At 37.9% G+C, this 19,301-nt stretch overlaps 1 protein-coding gene across 1 annotated transcript; it reads left to right on the top strand.

Moving 5' to 3' along the window:
- Positions 1 to 15,149: 15,149 nt before the first annotated feature.
- Positions 15,150 to 17,009, top strand: LOC306646544 (ras-related protein Rap-1b-like). Its single transcript, XM_079115169.1, has one exon. The coding sequence runs from the start codon at positions 15,214 to 15,216 to the stop codon at positions 15,766 to 15,768; it is 555 nt and encodes a 184-aa protein (XP_078971295.1). The 5' UTR covers positions 15,150 to 15,213; the 3' UTR covers positions 15,769 to 17,009.
- Positions 17,010 to 19,301: the final 2,292 nt, after the last annotated feature.

Below are 19,301 nucleotides of genomic sequence, written 5' to 3'. Positions count from 1 at the left end.
TCTCAAGAGGTCTGCTTGCCTTCTTTTTCTTCTACCTTCCTGTAAAAGAGGAACATTCCATGGCCAGCACACTTATCCCAGAAGGAGGATAACAGACATATGCAAAACAATTTCCCAACTTTTAGCCTAGCCAAGAGCAATTGATTGATTCTCAAATGACTCCAAGTAGCATGAACTACATAAACAATTGCTCTTATATTCCTCTGAGACCTTGTGGTTGTTATGCAGTAATAGCTAACAATACAATGGCTTTCGATGGCAACTCAATTTTCCATCTTATGTTCTCACCACCCAAGAGGGGCTGGTACAAGCTGTGTGTGATTATGGCAAAGGGCTCTCATTGGTCCATCCATAATTATAAGTTAACAAGTTAGCCTGCCTCAGTTTCATGGCAGTAGGCCAATAAAGTGTGACCTCAAAGTCACAACAAAACGTAGACATTACTACCATCATCACGTAAGTGAATGAGGGACAATTCCTGGAGAAGGAAGGGATGGGGGCACATAGCACAGACATTCATGGACTGGGAAGGACAATGAGGCCCTACTTAAATACAGTGTAGCTATGTTCTAAGTATGTTTTACTTACGCCAGTTCAAGCATCCCTCTCTGTGTGTGTGTGAGTTTGCATGCGTGTGTGTGTGTGTGTGCGCGTGTGTCTGTGGCTATTGGAGGTCAGAATCTGCTATTAACTCAGTCAGCCTAAATTGCAAGTCACCTTCCAAAGATGAAGTCATTTGCCGCACTGAATATGATTCTAGTAATTTTTGAACAACTATTTCATACTATGCATATATTATATATTTATTTGTGCTTCTTTCTGTATAGGATATTATCATATTACCATATATACTGTACTTGGTGGGAAATTTAAGGAATTTTTAAGTGTAATTGGCTTGTCATTTTCTGTCCCTTCTTCATTAAGTTCCTTCTCCAAAAATAAATATGTCTCAGGTGGGAAAGAGGACCTGAGTGGGTAAACATTGTTTTTATCATCTGGTAGAATGGAAGTTATTAAAGTAGAAATTAAGTACAGTTTTGGAAAAATAAAGTGTTTTTAAAAATGCAGCTGAATTTGTGGATTACACTTAACACCTGTGAGTTTAGTCTTCTTTGTTAGTCTTTTATTACAGAAATAAAATGCAGTGGAGTGGTGGTACAAAGAAATTCTAAATAGTAGTGACAAAGAATAAACTACTGCTACATTGAATGACATGGATGAACCTTAGAAATATACTGTTGAATGAGAGAAAAAAAATTGTTGTAGAATTATTTACTATATGATTGCAATTTCATTAGATTTAATACCAGGAAAAATTAATCCAAAGTGTTAGAAATCAGGAGTTAGATAAGAAACAAATAGAGTTTAGGTTCCAGTTGGACACCTGAGATGGAATCTCATGTGCTGGATTTTTCTGCACCAGGTTGAGGCCCCACAGGAGACAATGATGGATCCATCAAATCAGACAGAGGAGAGTCTGTGTGCCACATTCCTGGAGACAGTCCAGAAATTCAGGGACGACGCGGGGATTTTTTTTCTTTCACACAGCAGAAGAAACTTGAGTAGATGTGTGTGATACATTGCCACTAAGCCTTCTGCACCGTTTAAAGTTGGGCAGGAGCAGAAAAAATATTCTGGCTCAAGTAGGAGAAGCCTAGATGCAGCAGAGAGGGCTGGTGGTCTTGAAGTGTGCTCTTTGTTTGCACAAGGATGGCCAGCACCGCCCTGCTCAGAGCAATAATGAAGGCTGTGTGGAAGTGGGGATGTCAGGGCAATGCCAGTACAGAACACAGGACCTAGGGAGGAATTCTGCCCCTCCCACTTCCCCCCTGATGCCTTGGCATCTACAGAACCTAGGGGGCTTCTGGAGCTCTGGGAAGGGGGAGATTATGCTTTCACACTTGAAAGCTATGGGAAAAAAAAAAAAAAAAAACCAGTAAAACAAAGAAGTACTCGTATCTGGGACCTGAGAATTGTTCCTACATTTTCCAATGTCTCGAATTTGATTTGGTGATGTATTTCATAAAACAGATGTGTCTTAATTTATTTTGTTTCTTAATGTAGGACAATGTCTCGTTTTCAATTTATTATTATTATAAACAGTGCCATGATAAGTATCTCTTATACAAGACTGTCTCTTATGCTTCTGTGACACTATTATTAGTATTATTATAATGTTAGTGTTATTATATACTATTATTCACCATATCCTTCTTATTCTCATTTTATCTTTGTCCCAATTGAGAATTCAGTGCTAGGAATTGAACCCAGGGTCTTGCACATGCTAGACAAGTGCTTATACCACTGAGCTCCCTCTCTATCCCCTGCATTATATAATTTTGAAAAGAGATGTGTATTTTTAGAGCAGTTTTAGGTTCACAGCAACATTGGACAGTAGCTACAGTTGTTTCCCATATACTCCCTGCCCCACATATGTATGGCTTCCCCCATGGTCGACATCCCCCACCAGAGTGGTACATTAATTAGGATTGATGAACCTACCTTGGTGCTTCCTTGTCACAGAATTCATAGTTGACATTAGGGTTCACTCTTGGTGAACAATCTATGGGTTTTGACGAATGAATGATGAGATGTACCCACCATGGCAATACAGAGTAATTCAATTCTTTCTCTTGTGGATCATGCCTTTCGTGTTCTACCTAAAAAGTCATTGCTATACCCAAGGTCATCTAAGTTTTCCCTTATGTTATCTATAAGGAGTTTTATAGTTTCAGGTTTTACATTTCAGTCTATGATCCATTTTGAGTCACCTTTTGTCAAGGGTATGAGGTCTGTATGAAGATTATTATTATTACTTTTGTATGTAAATGTCCAGTTGACCCGGCACTATTTGTTGAAAAGACTATCTTTTCTCTGTTGTATTGTCTTTGCTCCTTTTTCAAAGACCAGTTGACTCTATTTATGCAGGCATCATATACATTTTTAAAGAGGTGCTTCTCAAGATTTTCCTAAAACAATATAAAACACAAATACATATGTAAATAAACCACATTTATGAAACAACATTCAGAATGCTTAGTGAGTGTGACAGATGAGTTCACAAGTTAGGAAACTACCCAGACATTCTAAGGACCCATGAGGTACAGAAACCAAATCATGGGAAGTTTGAACATTCAGTGCCACCCATTTCTAAAACAGGGATAACAACACCTTCTTTATAGGATTGTTGGGAGGATTAAATGAACAGATTCAGGTGCAGCACTTTGTGCAATATTTGGCTTTTTGTAAATGCTCCATAAGTGTTGTTATCATTACTGTCATTGACAACAGATAAAAGAAAAAAAAAATCACTTCAGTGGCAAACAAGAATGTGGCAGACTAGTTAACAGAGAAGAGGGCACTGCTAGCCACCATGGAATTTTGTGGAGAAGCCAGTTCTTTATTTTATCCTTTCTTCAGAACTTTAAAAGTCTTAAAGAAATGATACAATTTTAGATACAGTAGTATATTTGGGATCAGGATCTCAATGAAAACATGAACTTGAAAATTTTTTATTTCTTCCATGGCTTGCCTCTGTGGTCTTCTCCTTCCTCTCCAGTAATGACAGGTTTTGTATCCTCCTTAGTCAGCCTAGAGGAACATGCCATCAACCATGGTTTTATATATGACAAGTTCAAATGCCTGGAGAGTGACCCAGCCCTTTTCCAAAGCCTAAAGTCAAAATTGCCTGGGGGATAAGATTGATTAGCCTAAATTGGATGGTGCCTTACTTGGAATTGATAGCTTGTAAGTAGACGAACAGAATAATGTAAAACTAGTAGTTCCTGTGAAATCCATGTAGCTTGGTCCTTCGAAAATGGGAAGGCAAGATCCAGAAAAGTAGAGACAGTGGTAGGACAGATGGCTGGTCCTCCCTGCCATGTTCGTAGAAAAAGATGGAGCAGGTTTCCCTGAACACACATCCAGGGAAGTATTTTTTTTTTTTTTTTCCGGTGGTGTTGGGGATTGAACCCAGGGTCTTGTGCTTGTGAGGCCAGCACCATACCAACTAAGCTATATCCCCAGCCCCACATCCAGGGATGTGAGAATTGATTACAACCTTGGCCTTTACTTCCTTTAGCTTATGGACACGCCTTCCTCTAAGCTCTTTTTTTCTCTTTACCTGATGGCAGTCTCCAGCCTAGACAAAATAAGTTTACTTAAAACTTCCAAGTGAAAGGTGCAGTCCCATTTTACAGAACCCTTAGGACCATCCTTTGGAATAGTTTGGTTCTTTGCAATTCTGAGAACAAGCACATGGAGGTGTCTTGAGTGAGGAACCAGCTCACAGAGATGATGAAGTGTATTTTAGAACCCAAGCTGCTGTCAAGGAACATATGGATTTTGTTATTTCTAGTTTTGCAGCTTACTCTCCATGGGTTTTGTCACATGAATCTCTGAGGGAGGGAGTGTTTTCCTGATTGACATCTCAGAAATACTTCTTTGTGACAAAGTTACAAATATTTCCAGATCTTACTGGGCATGGAGTTGGCTGAGCTGCTGGAGACAATCTGTTGGTGTCACTTGACACAGTGTGTGAGGTCAGGCAGGGGTGAACACCGTTGGCTGGACACAAAGGCGGAGCATTATGTGCTCTGTGGGGAGCCCATCAAGCCCAGCCAGCCCAGGACGGAGACTGACACATATGGGTCATTGCACGGAGCCTTTTCTCCCTCACAGAGCAAAGCAGGCCTGACATTTCCGGAAGAAAATGACACAGCAAGCATTTAGACAAAGGATGGGAAGCATTACCAAGGCTTTCTGGAAAGCCCTTTCTTCGTGGACTCATACCAATCATTATTTTACTCACCTTAGCTAATCTATGTCAACATTTTTTTTTGTTGTTGTTCCTTCAAAAAGTTGACGGTCATTTATTGAATTTTTACTGTGTGATAGGACCAGTAGGTGCCAAGATGGCCTGGACCAGCTTGTGAGAGTCGATTGTTCAACTTCCAGGAATTCTGCAAGACAGCTGTTAAACATGGTTATTATTAAAAACTTAAATTTTATTAACATGATTAAATTATGGAAAAGCAAAGGTAATAAAAACTCAAAACTCATTACATTCTAATTATTTGACTACATTTTACTGTTAATTATGCTCTCAAAGTTATTTGTATCTTCTGCATCTGTATGTTGGAAACACTATAAAATAAAACTTGTAACTGTTCATCTCTTTGACATATCAGTGGCATGAAATTGGCCATGGTGGAAGTATATACACCACAGAAATCAGCAGATGCTGCAAATGCAGGCCTGATTTGTTGTTCTGTTGATTGTTTAGACTTAAGACAATGAGGGAGAAAAGGTTAATAATGAGAATTAAACTTAAAAATGTTTCATGTCTGTAGCTGATATATTATGAATAGCACAAAAATTTGAGAAAATATTCTTTCCAGTATTTGAAACTATTTCTTGATTTCAGCAAAGAAGTGGTAGTTGTTCATACCATCGACCATTGAGTGAGGTTCTGACATATATTTTCATCTCATTTTTATCTTATTAATATAAGCAAAAATATCAAGGAACATCCATGTCATAGTGATACTCGTTTTGTCATTTGTAACCGTAAGTAGGCTGTGGACACAGGAGTTCAGCAAAATCAATGAAAGCATTTTGTGAGAATTAATTGGCTAAACAGAATTCAAGATAATGAGTATTACATGTCTCATTACTATTTGTCAATTGTGTGTTACACATCCTTTCTGTTACCAATTTCTGACCCCTAACTAGGTCCTATTTCCCTGTCAGAATCATGGAATAAATAAATGAGGCTTAGTCTGTATCAACAGCAAAGGAGACTGATTTTTTTTTTTTTTTTTTTTTTGGTACTGGGTATTGAACCCAGGGGTACTTTATCACTGAGCTATATTCCCAGCCCTATTTTGTATTTAACTTAGAGACAGGGTCTCACTGAGTTGCTTAGTGCCTTTCCATTGCTGGGGCTGACTTTGAACTCTCCATCCTCCTGCCTCAGCCTCCTGAGCTGCTGGGATCACAGGCCTGCGCCACCGTGTCTGGCAAGAATTTATTTTTGACTAAGAATGGGAGAAGTGGGAGGCAAACTCTGAAATTGAATTTTCTCAGAACAAAGGCTGAGAATTCTTTTATTTTTAAACATCTCTTTAAAAAAAATTTTAGTTTTAGATGGACACAATACCTTTATCTTATTTATTGATTATTTTCTGTGGTGCTGAGGATCGAACCTAGTGCCTTACACATACTAGGTAAGCTCTCTACCACTGAGCCACAACCACAGTCCAGGCTGAGAATTATTTTAAGGGTAAGGGGAGAATGGGACAATTTTAGATAATGAGTGGAATTATTAATCATGACTTTTCTGGGTAAGGGGTGGGCCCATCTCCCAGACTGGGAAACACCTTCCTTTAATCCTTCCATGGGCTTTTTCTAGTCCAGGTGGGAAGCACGATGGTTGACAGAATTTTACTAGGGCAATATATTTCAATGGGATGATAATAAGTCTTGGGATGAATGGTAGATCAACATGGCACCTTTTGTGGTTAAAACTGGTATTGTCCGATTCCATCTTGCATCCTGTCCAGGGCCCTGGGATGTCTGTGTGGCTGGTCAGGCAGGTATCTGGTCTGACACAGGATGCTGGTTGGCAAAAAGACTGTTTCTCTCAGGGGTTAATAGTGCATTTGTCTGGTGTCATTTTTATCAGTAAAATTTACATAAACCTATTATGTCTACTTACACATTTTGGGGACAGAGCCAGTTTTGATTATTAGCTATTGTTTCCTCTGCTATGAGTTTCATATCCTTCAAGACCCAATTCAGAGTTGAATCTGTCCCTTCCTTGGGGTCCTGTGTCACATAGTGCATTAGGTTTTGTGTAGTTGCCTATACTTCCTAGAACAAAGAGAATTGAAGGGCAGAAACCTTGAATAATTAAGATCTGAATATTTAGACCTGAGCTCAGTACTTGGGTACAGGAAAGGTATCCAAAAGGTACTGGTTGAAAGAAAAAGCAAGAGACTTGGGGATAGAGGGGAGAGAAAGACAAAGGTCAATGTCACATATATATAAAAAGGACAGTGGGGCATACTATAGATCACCTTTTACCATTCACATTTCCTTGGGGTTCCTAAAGGTCTTTATAAACTGCAGCAAGTTTTGATTGATCAAAATATAGACAATAAGAACCCTTGAAGTGGATTGCTTGGGAGTGATCAAGTGTTTAGAGGAAAAAGAAGTCATCAGCTAATCATATCCAGGTATTTGACTCATCTTGGGTGAATTCAGCTCAGTGGCTAAATCCTTCCAGACAGTGGTTTTTGCTTTTGTTTTTGTTTAAAATTAACTTTCTTTGAACGCTTCCTTGGATGTGGTAGGTACTGGATTTTTTTCCATGCATTGTGTGTAAGGGAAGTGACAATGGGACATCAAAAGTCCAGGAGAACTTACTCTCCTTGTCCTGCTGCATATCCTGGCTGCAGGCTCCTCCGCACACCCCTTTGGAGGGATCTGTATGCCAGCTCTCTTAGTAGAGAAGTATTTTCAGTCTTTAAATTCCCACCATTTTTGACTGACTGGCTGAGTTTCCTGTTCTGAGAATGCATAATCATCCATCTCCTCCAAGCCAGGGCAGGTTACCCCTGGCTAACCAGTCATTCCTTCAAAATGAGCAGTTGCCAACAAGCTTGGAAAGAAACAAATGGCCTTTTCCCTCACTACCTCCATCACATTACTCATGACCCCTGGGGAGGGTCAGCCTGAAACTGTCCAGATTCTAGCCATGGCCCAGTGCAGAGCAGACATGTCAAAGAGAACAGGAAAACTCATTTACATCCTCCTCCAACCTTTCCTCAAGTCTTAATCGTCATTTACTCAAAGATCCTACAATAGGCATACTAAATAGGGTGTGGATCATCATCTCTTCCCCGATCATACAGTGAACATTCTACTTTTGCCCTTGCCCCCTGCAAGTCTACTCTCAATTTGGAGGCCCAGAGGGGTCTTATAAAAGGCACATCAGAATAGGCCACTCCTTTGCAAAGGCTGCCCCTCCCGTCAGAGGGAAAGCCAAAGCCTTACAAAGGTTAAAGTTTCTGTGTGGATCGACCTGTATCCACCTTATGCATCTGATTTCCTACTAGTAATTTCTCACCCCACAATAACCTTGGTGTTCCTTGAGCTCACCAGACACCTCCCACCTCAAGATCTCATTACCTTCCTTGTTCTATGTGGCTGAGATGCTGTTCCCCCAGATGTCCACATGGCTCACTTCTCCTTCAAGTCTTGAGGCCAGCCTCACAGTCTCCATGAAGTTTATCTTAACATGTGACGCTATCTAGTACTGCAAATTGTCTCCTTTCTCTCTATTATTGTTCCTCCTCATCCTGCTCTATTATTCTCATAGAGTTTGTCATCTCCTAGCATAGCATATAATATACATATTTAATATGTTTATGTTTTATCCTCCCTTAGAAAGACTTCCAAGAGGACATAGAATTGTCTTTTTTGCCTATTTTGTTTGTGGATGTATCTCAAATGTCCAAAACATGCCACATAATAGGAGTTCAAGAAGTATTTTTGAATGACATGTGCCCCCTAAGATGCCTCTCAAATTTATAAGCACTGAGGCACCTGGGAGTGGAAATCAGTTTCCTCCATGCAGGAACCCACACCCATCAAGGAATCCTCATTTACTTTTCATCAACAGGGGGGTCTTAGGGGGAACTTCCATGGAGCTGAGTAGACAAATTCCCTTGGAATTTTCTTCATTTATTTTTTTCATCAAGGTCAAGACTGCCATGTGAAGCCTCTAAAATGTGTGTGTGTGTTTTTTTTTTTTTTTCAGATAAATACCTTTTCTTGAAAATGTCCTTAGATTTGAATGATTTTATGTTCACACATCCAATACTTGCAGAACAAATCTCAAGCAAGGAATTTTTTGTTGGTGGTAGCGGTTGTGGAGGTGGGGAGAGGGAGGGGTGGTTGAGGAGGAGGAATATAGAAACATTAGCTTAATCATGTGAGCTGCTCTATTAATACAGCCTGTGCCTCCTTTATGACAGGGAGCTCTGGGAAACCAAATAGAAACTTGCTTTGCTTTAAAGAGACAGACTTACTGAGTCATCACCTTTGAATCCCCTGTCACTTCTTACTTGACTGCAGATGATGTTATTTCTTAACTATCTAAAGGGGGTTATCACCAAGATTAGTCTCCTTTATCTTTATCACTAAATATCGAGGTAACCTGTTGTTATCTACTGCTCTGTAATGAATTACCCCCAAACTTAGTGTGTTAAAACAGCAACCATTTGCTTTACCCAAGGTTCAGCTGGGTGGTCTTCCTGTTCCACTGAGGTGGTTCATTTGGCTACATTCTGCTGGTGGCTAGGCTCTGCTGGAAGTTTGGTTTCACTCGTCTCTGGTGTCTTTCCCCTCCTCCCAAAGTCTCTTTCTCCAGAGACTTGGGCTTTCTTAAAGCACGGTGGTCTTAAGGCTCAGCATTGGAAGTTGCACAGCCGGACATTTCTACCATATTCTGTTGGTCAAACAGGACGCGGAGCTACCTTGTGCTCAAGGAGAGGGGATTCTCTCATTGGGAGGAGTGGCAAAGAATTTGTGACTACTTAATCCATTACATAACCAAATACAGGTCATCGGTCCCCACTTTTAGTTGTGCTTTTTCTCACCTCTCTGCTTAACAAAAGATATGAATAAAAGATATAAAAAAGATGTATTCAAGGAGCCTTGAGCATCCAAACTATGCATCTCCATTATTTATTAATACTCTCACCTTGGTCAAACAATCACTTTAGGAGTTTCTCTGCCTCCAACTCTCCCTGAACTGGAAGCTATTTCTGCTTGGAACAAATCTTGTCACAGAAGTTGCTCCCCAAATCTCAGGTCTCTATTACTGTGAATCCCTCACAGCCAAACTACCCCTGTTCGCATTGCATATGCTTCTCTTGGGGTCTTAGAGACTTGGAAGAGCTTTTTATTTATTTTCTTAAATATTTTTATAAGATGTAGGACATTTTTGAAAATGCTATAAATCATTGTGAACCCGAGAAGAAGAAAATCTGGTCCCCTTTTACTAACTTCCACTGACTGGATTTTGATGTTGGAATTGTTTTCCATAGTGATCCACTGTTGGATCTGCAAAGTCATACATTTGGGTAAACCAAGCAGCAATTCATTGTAAGATGGAAGTTGCACATCTGAGACTGATGTACAAAACTAGAGGGCATGTGCAGACGGAAGGAGATGGAAGTTGCACATCTGGGACAAGACTAGAGGGCATGCGCACCCACCACAGTTGTACCAGCACCCCTCCCTCAGTTCAAATCTGAGGCCACAGGTTGGAGCCTGTGAGACCAGTCAGACGAAAGGAAAAGAAACTTAACTTGTTTTATATTTGGATTGGCTCAGTATGCAAATACATTTGGAGGGTCAGTATCAGAACCCCCACTCAGAAACACTCTCCTGCTTCTTTCTTACCCTCTTCCAGTCCTTCTCCTTTTTGCTTATCTCATTGAAGATGAAAATTGCTTTAATGTCATTTCTTTTGCCTTCTCAAGTTTGGTTGAAACTATACATCTCTGTAGCTAGCCAGTCCTCTAAGATTGGCTTCTGATATTTAAACCCTAGTTTCTTTAATTCAGAGCAAACTAACTTCCTTCCTTCCCGTTTTTCCTTCTCCACTTCCTCCTCCTTGTTTTCTACCTTTGACTTCTTCTAAAGTCTCAAATAAGAGATTGCAATAAGAAATCACTTTGCTGTGAGTTAAAAATTCCATTTAGCAATCCAGTTGACTGACTTACACCAGGTTGTATCAAAATATTTTCCCAAATCAAAACATATATCACATTTTGTTCCCTGTAGAGAATTTATCCTCTGTTTTAGGCCTATGAAACATTTACTATGAGTGATCAACTATTAGTCCACAAGAAAAATTTTAATACATTCCAAAGACAAGAATCAGGCAGGCCATAATCTTGGACCAAAATACAGAGAAATTGAACATTAATGCCAAAACTTAAAAGAAGAAAAAAATCTCAACACACTCCTACACAGTTTTTCCATCCAAGAGAACTCAAAATGGCAATTGCATATTATTTAAAAACAACAATAATGGGAATATTACAGAAGTGAGAAGGCCAAGGTTGTGCACAAAAACAACTAGGGGTTTAAAAGTCTTTTATAATTCAATAAGAAAAAAAAGTGTAAATAAACTGTTCAATTAGAAGTTAAAAAGAGAGCCAAGAGAATATGAAAAGAAAAATAGGAGAAATTGATAATGATAAAGCAGAAAGTAGTGTTAGAAAAGAGTAAATCAATAAATTTGATAAACGAAAGGTTCTTTAAAACACTCTATAAAAATAAAATTTTTGGCAAAGCTAGTCAAGAAAAATAAAAGGAAAAAGAAGCAATTGGAATGAGGACAGGAATATAACCACAAGTAAAAAAGAGATTTATGGGTTTTATTATGCACGTTACTATGTTGAACTCTGTGAAATCTGGGGAAAATGAATGATTTTCTAATAAGACATAAAAGATCAAGATATATTAAAGAAAAAATAAATACATTCATAACCATAAAAGAAATTTTAAAAGTTGTTAATGCTCTCTCAAAGATAGATTTTACAAGCTAATTCCATTAGAACTTCATGGAGCACATAATTGCCATGTAATTTAGACTATTTTAGAGCACAGAAATAGATGGAGAATGTTTTGCTTAATTTTATCCAGCTATTATAATCTTGATATCTAAACCCACAGCAGAAATCTTTTACAATCTCAGATATAAACATAATTCTCAGAATTCTAAATAAAAGACTGAAAAATCAAATTCACTAGCACAACAAAAGAGCAATGTAATATAAGTGAAGTTCTCCTGAGAATGCAGGCAGAGTTTAATAATGAAAAAATTTCAAACGTGGGGGGAAATAAATCGGTACAGCTATTTGGGAGGATAATTTGGTGGAATCTATCAAATTTAGAAACACATCAAATTTTTGACTAAATTCCCTTTAGAATTATCTGAATGCTATTCTTTTTTATTTTTTGAGAGAGGGTCTCACTTTGTTGCCCAGGCTGGCCTCACATTCTCAATCCTTCCACCTCAGTAGCTATAGTTATCTATATTTAAAAAAAATAATATATATATATATATATATGCACAAGATGTTTGTACAAGAACGGTTATTGTATTAAACATTGTGTGTGTGTGTGTGTGTGTGTGTGTGTGAGAGAGAGAGAGAGAGAGAGAAAGAGAGAGAGAAACCTAAATATTCATCAGTAAGAAAATGACTAAATCACAGTGTTATATTAAAGAATACAAGGTGGTAGTTTAAAAAGAATGTGTTACTCTCAAAAACGGCATGGTATTGGCACCAAAATAGGTAGACCAATGGTACAGAATAGAAGACATAGAGACAAACCCACATAAGTACAGTTAATCTCATACTAGACAAAGGTGCCAAAAACTTACAATGGAGAAAAGATAGCCTCTTCAACAAACGGTGCTGGCAAAACTGGAAATCCATATGCAGCAAAATGAAACGAAACCCCTATCTCTCACCCTGCACAAAACTCAACTCAAAATGGATCAAGGACCTAGGAATTAGACCTGAGACCCTGCACCTAATAGAAGGAAAACTAGGTCCAAATCTCCATCATGTAGGCTTAGGATCAGATTTCCTTAACAAGACTCCCAGAGCACAAGAAATAAAAGCAAGAATCAATAAATGGGATAGTTTCAAACTAATAAGCTTTTTCTCAGCAAAGGAAACAATCAATAATGTGAAAAGAGAGCCTACAGAGTGGAAGAAAATCTTTTCCACATGCACTTCAGATAGAGCACTAATCTCCAAAATTTATAAAGAACTTAAAAAACCTTACACCAAAAGTACAAAGAATCCAATCAATAAATGGACCAAGGAACTGGAAAGACACTTCACAGAAGAAGATATACAGGTGATATATAGGAAAATGTGCTCATTATCTCTAGTAATTAGTGAGATGCAAATCAAAACTACCCTAAGATTTCATCTAACTCCAATTAGAATGACTATTATCAAGTGTTGGCGTGTATGTGGGGGAAAAGGCACACTCATATGTTGCTGGTGCAAATTGGTGCAGCCACTCTGGAAAGCAGTATGGAGATTCCTCAGTAAACTTGGAATGGGCCCACCATTTGACCCAGTTATCCCACTCCTTGCTTTATACACAGAGAACTTAAAATCAGCATACTAAAGTGATGCGGTCACATCAATGTTCATAGCTTCTCAATTCACAATAGTGAGATTGTGGAACCAACCTAGATGCCCTTCAATTGATGAATGGATAAAGAAACTGTGGTATATATACACAATGGAATATTACTCAGTCATAAAGAAGAATAAAATTCTGGCATTTGCAGGTAAATGGATGGAGTTGGAGAATATCATGCTAAGTGAAATAAGTCAAGCCCCCAAAAATCAATGTTTTCTCTGATAAGTGGATGATGATACATAACAGGGGGGTGGGGTGGTGGGGGGGCAAGAGAAGAATGGAGGAATTTTGGATGCTATAGAGGAAAATGGGGCAGGAAGGAAAGGTAGTAGACTGAAACAGACAGTGTTACCCTGTGTATATGTATGATTACACGAATGGTGTGAATCTACATCATGTACAACCATAGAAATGAAAAGTTGTGCCCCATTTGTGTACAATGAATCAAAATGCAGCCTGTAAAAAGAAAAAAGAAAAAGAATGTGTCACTCCTGTGTATGGAACAAAAATCTCTAATAAAGCAAAATAAAAACTCCATGTTGTAGAGTAAATTATATTATAGAATGATTCCATTAATTTTTTTAAAAAAATGATGTACAGGTGCTCTGTCTACAGAAGGTAATTAAGTAAACAAAGTAAAATAAAAACTCCATATTGTAGAGTAAATTATATTATATAATGATCCCATTAATGTCTAAAACAATAGATCTTTATATGTAAGTGGATGTACAGATGCTCTGTCTATAGAAGGTAACTGGAGAGGTGAGGACAGGGTCAATGGAGGTAATGTAGTGAGCACCAAAGAGATGGTACTGTTACCTTTTTTGTACAGTTCTGTATCACTTCACATTTTTACAATGAGGCTATACTCAATGCTGCTTTTACAACTAAATTAGAGAAGGATCAAATGAAGTATTTTATAATAATTCATCCCATCAAGAGACAAAAGAGAAAAAAAAAAACTTACTCTTGATGGTTTCCAGTAAAGCTTCTACCTTTTACTTATTCCTTTAAAAAAATATCTTAAGGAAGAGAAAAGAAACTGTTTAAGTAAATAGGATCAAGAATATCAAGAGGAAGATAATAATCAAACTTAACAGTGAAAGTTTAAAGCAATAAAGTCAGGTAGGAGACTTGGGAAGTCAATAATAGGATCATTATTTAACACTCTGAAAATTTCTGGCCAATTCAATTCAATAGGAACAGAAAAAGAACCCGGTATCTGAGAAAGAGTGAGAGAAGGAGAGGGGGGCATTGTTGAGAAGGAAAAGAAAATGATTGCCTTTTACAGGTGTGATACTCTCCATGGAAAACCCAAGGTGATCAACATTAAAAAATTACTTACATAGGTGTTCTGCCTGCCAGGCCTCTGCTAAGTGCTTCATAGGCATGATCTCATTCAATCCTCAAGTACCCTATGTAGGATATTTATCCTTGTTTCTATTTAACGGATAAGGAAAGTAAGTTCCTGAAAGGCTTAATAGGCAATGAGCGGTGAGGCGGTGGAGCCAGGATCCCAAGCCTTCTGGTTCTGGAGCCTGCTTGATATTCTCCAGCCCTGCTTCACAGGGTTTAAAAGCCAAAGGATATCTTTCCATAAGATGTCAACATATAATGAAGATATATATATATATATATATATATATTTTTTTTTTAAAGTATCTGATCCTTTCTTTTTATTTGAAGATGTATTTTTTTAAAGCAGTAGTGTTTATACATAGTATCAACAGCCAATTTGGAAATATCAGGGGAAAAAAATTCCATTCCATTCACTAGGGCAACTAGAATTACATATTATCATACTTTAAAAAATGGCCAGCACGACTCAGGCGTGTAAACCAGCTGGAGCGGCGGCGGCAGCCACAGGACCGCCGTGGCGCCCAGAACAGCAACCCGGAGGGAGGGCGAGGCGACGCTGAACCCGGTGACAGCGTGAGAGGTACTCAATTTTGACAAGTTTGCATCATGCGTGAATATAAGCTAGTCGTTCTTGGCTCAGGAGGGGTTGGAAAGTCTGCTCTGACTGTACAATTTGTTCAAGGAATTTTTGTTGAAAAATATGATCCTACAATAGAAGATTCTTATAGAAAGCAAGTTGAAGTAGATGCACAACAGTGTATGCTTGAAATCTTGGATACTGCAGGAACGGAACAATTTACAGCAATGAGGGATTTGAATATGAAAAATGGACAAGGCTTTGCTTTAGTTTATTCCATCACAGCACAGTCCACCTTTAATGATTTACAAGATCTGAGAGAACAAATTCTTCGAGTTAAAGACACTGATGATGTTCCCATGATTCTGGTTGGTAATAAGTGTGACTTGGAAGATGAAAGAGTTGTAGGAAAGGAACAAGGTCAAAATCTAGCAAGACAGTGGAACAACTGTGCATTCTTAGAATCTTCTGCAAAATCAAAAATAAATGTTAATGAGATCTTTTATGACCTAGTGAGGCAAATTAACAGAAAAACTCCAGTGCCTGGGAAGGCCCGCAAAAAGTCATCATGTCAGCTGCTTTAATATACTAAATGCATTGTAGCTCTGAGCCAGGTCTGAAGAACTGTTGCCCAATTCAACAGTGCCAGCATTCCAACTTTGTTAAACCTACCAACATCTTAAATGAACTTTCCTGTGGTGGTACCCTTTAAGAGGCGGATGAAAGCTACTATATCAGTTTGCACATTCTAATCACTTTTCAGTATCACAAGAGAGATTTTTACTTATATAATAGTCCTAGAGTATGCAGCTGGTAAAACCAGAGGTTACATCCAGTATTACTGCTAAGAGACATTCTTCATCCACCAATGTTGTATGAAAATGGTGTACTGTATACTTTAACACGCCCCATACTTTGTATTGGAGAGTACAATAATGTAAATCCTGAAAGCACCACTATTTTAGCATAATAAAAGAAAGTCCAAAGAGCTCCTATATAGACTACTCCAGATAACTTTGCTTCTTTGATACTTGTAGCTTATTGTAATTTTTTTTAAAATCCAAGGTCATTATCATTGTATTGTACAAATAAGCGCTTTGATTAACACAGCTATACAGTTTTTTAAATTTTTCAAAAACCTGTGGAGACAGTGATCTTGTCTTTAAAATATAGTCCTTTCAGTATGATGTCTTAGATTTAAAGACGTTGCCTTTAATATCTGTTGGGAAGGAAATGTACAGACTTTTCAAATCTCCTTATTATGTGTTTCCTTTTTTTGTTTACATAGGGAACAATGTTTGTAGTTGTGTGTACAGTGGGGGTCTACAACAAGAAGTGTATATTTTCAAACAATTTTTTAATGATTTAACAATTTTTGTAAATCATTTTCAGGCTTCTGCAGCTGTAGATTCTCACTGTGAATCCCTTGCTTGCTCATGCATAAGTGTATTTGCAATACCAAATATACAGGTTTAGTATTTTTGCCTGTTAGTGATTGTTTCACATGTGTAACGTTTTGGTTGAGATGTTAAATGGTGGACAAGTACTGTGGATGTGAATGTGGGAAGTAATTTTAATCATGTATAATTGGTCACAAGGCCTAATTTGCAGTAACTATTGCTGTTTTATTTAACAATGCCTTGTTGCTTTGTATGCATTAACGTTTGGTTGTAAAGATTGTGTGTCTATCCAACAGGGAGCCACAGTATTTAAATTGACCAACCTAATGTTACAACTACTTTGAGGTGGCCAAATGTAAACTAAAAGCCTTAATTAAAGTGGTGCAATTTTGTATAACTTAGCATCAGTAGTTCAATAAATTTGGATTGCCTGCAAAAAAAAAAAAAAGGCCAGTACAAGGAAAACTTCAAAACTTTATTGAGAGACAAACAAAAACTTGAATACATGGAGAGGCAAACTCATTCTAGCTTAGAAGTCAACATAGAAGTGATTTCAGTTATTCTCAAAACAATCCACGAAGATAATGGAAATTCCAAGCAAATTAGCATTTTGGTCAAAATTTGACCAAATTATTCTCTTAAGAAAAGTATCTAATTTCAAAAATTCATTATATTAAATGAATCAGAAGAGTGTCAATGTAAAACATTTCCCTTAAAACTAAACACCATTGTCACACACACACACACATACACAACCCTCGTCTTTGAGCATAAGAACAAGTGGCAGGTTGGCACATATTGGGTGATGAAAGCATACTACTAAATTTTTAGGAATTTTGCAATCTGGTTGATGAACACAGCCATTATTAAAAATCAAGTTATATTAAGTAATACTTAAGGTCATTTAAAAACTATAAGTAATACATTCTTAAAGCTCACCCTTTCCTAATTATTTTATTATATTTTGCTAATTGTGTGTGTTTTTAAGGTCATTCACATCTAATGTACCTGGAGGATGGAGGTGTTATACAAAGAGGTGCTGCTGGGTATCATCTCTTCCCAACTCTGAGATCAATGACGTCAGGTTAGTAGCTTGCAGTTGACCATGGTGGGAATATTTACAACATGGAAGCTGGCTGTTTGTCAGCTTTCTATTATTATAACAAATACCCGAGATAATCAACTTGTAAACAAAAGATTTATTTTGGTTCACAGTTTTGGAGTTTCAGCTCATGATCGGTTGGCCCCATTGTTTGGGCTTGTGGTGGCACATGATGGAAGGAACCTGTGGGAGAGCAAAATTCCTTACCTATGCATAGCTGGGAAGCAAAAGAGAAAGAGGAGGAGATCAGATCCCACAACCCCGCTTGACGTACCTCCAATGGTCTTCAGGTTCCTGCATCTTAAAGTTTCCACCAGCATGATGACACATAATGGGGGGTGGGAGGGGGGCAAGAATGGAGGAAGGAGGGACTGTATAGAGGGAAAAGAGAGGTGGGAGGGTGGGGGAAGGAAAAAATAACGGAATGAATCAAACAACATTACCCTATGTAAATGTATGATTACACAAATGGTATGCTGTTACGCCATGTACAAACAGAAACAACATGTATCCCATTTGTTTACAATAAAAATAAATACATTTAAAAAAATGATAAAAAAAAAGTTCCCACCAGCTTCTAGAAGCTGAAGGACCAAGCCTTTAACACATGGATCTTTGGGGGATATTCTAGATCCAAACTACAGCATTACAAATCAAGGTCTTTTCTTCTTTTCAGAGAGCTGGTTGTTAAACACTGAATGGTACATGACTGGTTAAAAACATGCCAGCCGGAATCGTATGAGTTTGTGTGTGCACACACACACCTGTGTGTACTTCTCAACAAAAGGGGGAGAAAATCAAATTACAGCTCTCTACTCAGAAGTAAGAATAAACAGGGATGAGGAGTACAATCTGTCTCACAATCAGCACTAGATGAAGCAAAAAGGATTTCCTTCTGGCAAAGCACTTAAAAGAGTTATCACACTTAAACATGTCATGAATTTTTCTTTTATAAATAGACAACATTTCAAATTTGCTGACCTTTTCCGTGATGGAAATGGTGTCAGTAAAATGCATCTAAAATATTTGGAAAAAGCAAACATGCTTGTCTTTTCAAGGCAAAGGTTATGTTGCAAAAAAGTGTGAGAGAGTAATGACCTTTCAAAATAAGCTTATGCTTTGGAGACAGTATGCTGAAAATGGGTAGCGGCAGTGTATTCAGAGTTCTGTGATTTTTGAGGCTAAAAATGACATAAGTGGACCACCTATTAGAACTATTAGATCTGCTTCCTTTAAAAATTTGGAAACAGAATATTCTAAACTTATAAAGATCTTCTAGAATAAACGACTGTGTTTACAATGTGAAAAGATGAAACTTTCCAATTATTTTACAGGCACAACTAATTGACATCCAAAATAATGGAAGTTGTTGGCTGAATCTCAACAAAGACCTCTGCATACTGGTGAAAGAGACTGAAAATGAATGTCACTATTTATTAGGCAGAGTCCACAGAGCACTTCTTACATGTGGTACTGGTGCATGTAAAGAGGCTCCCTTTTCAGTTATTTCAGAACCAATTACTAGAATAATCCAAATTTAGAACTCGAACTGCAAATGGCTATGAATGTCACAAAATGTTAAAGCAAGATTGTAAGAACAAACATATTTACCTTT

The sequence above is a fragment of the Sciurus vulgaris genome, assembly GCF_902686455.1.
Source record: "Sciurus vulgaris genome assembly, chromosome: 16".
Classification (NCBI taxonomy): Eukaryota; Metazoa; Chordata; class Mammalia; order Rodentia; family Sciuridae; genus Sciurus; species Sciurus vulgaris.
This window is presented reverse-complemented; position numbering and strand designations above follow the sequence as displayed.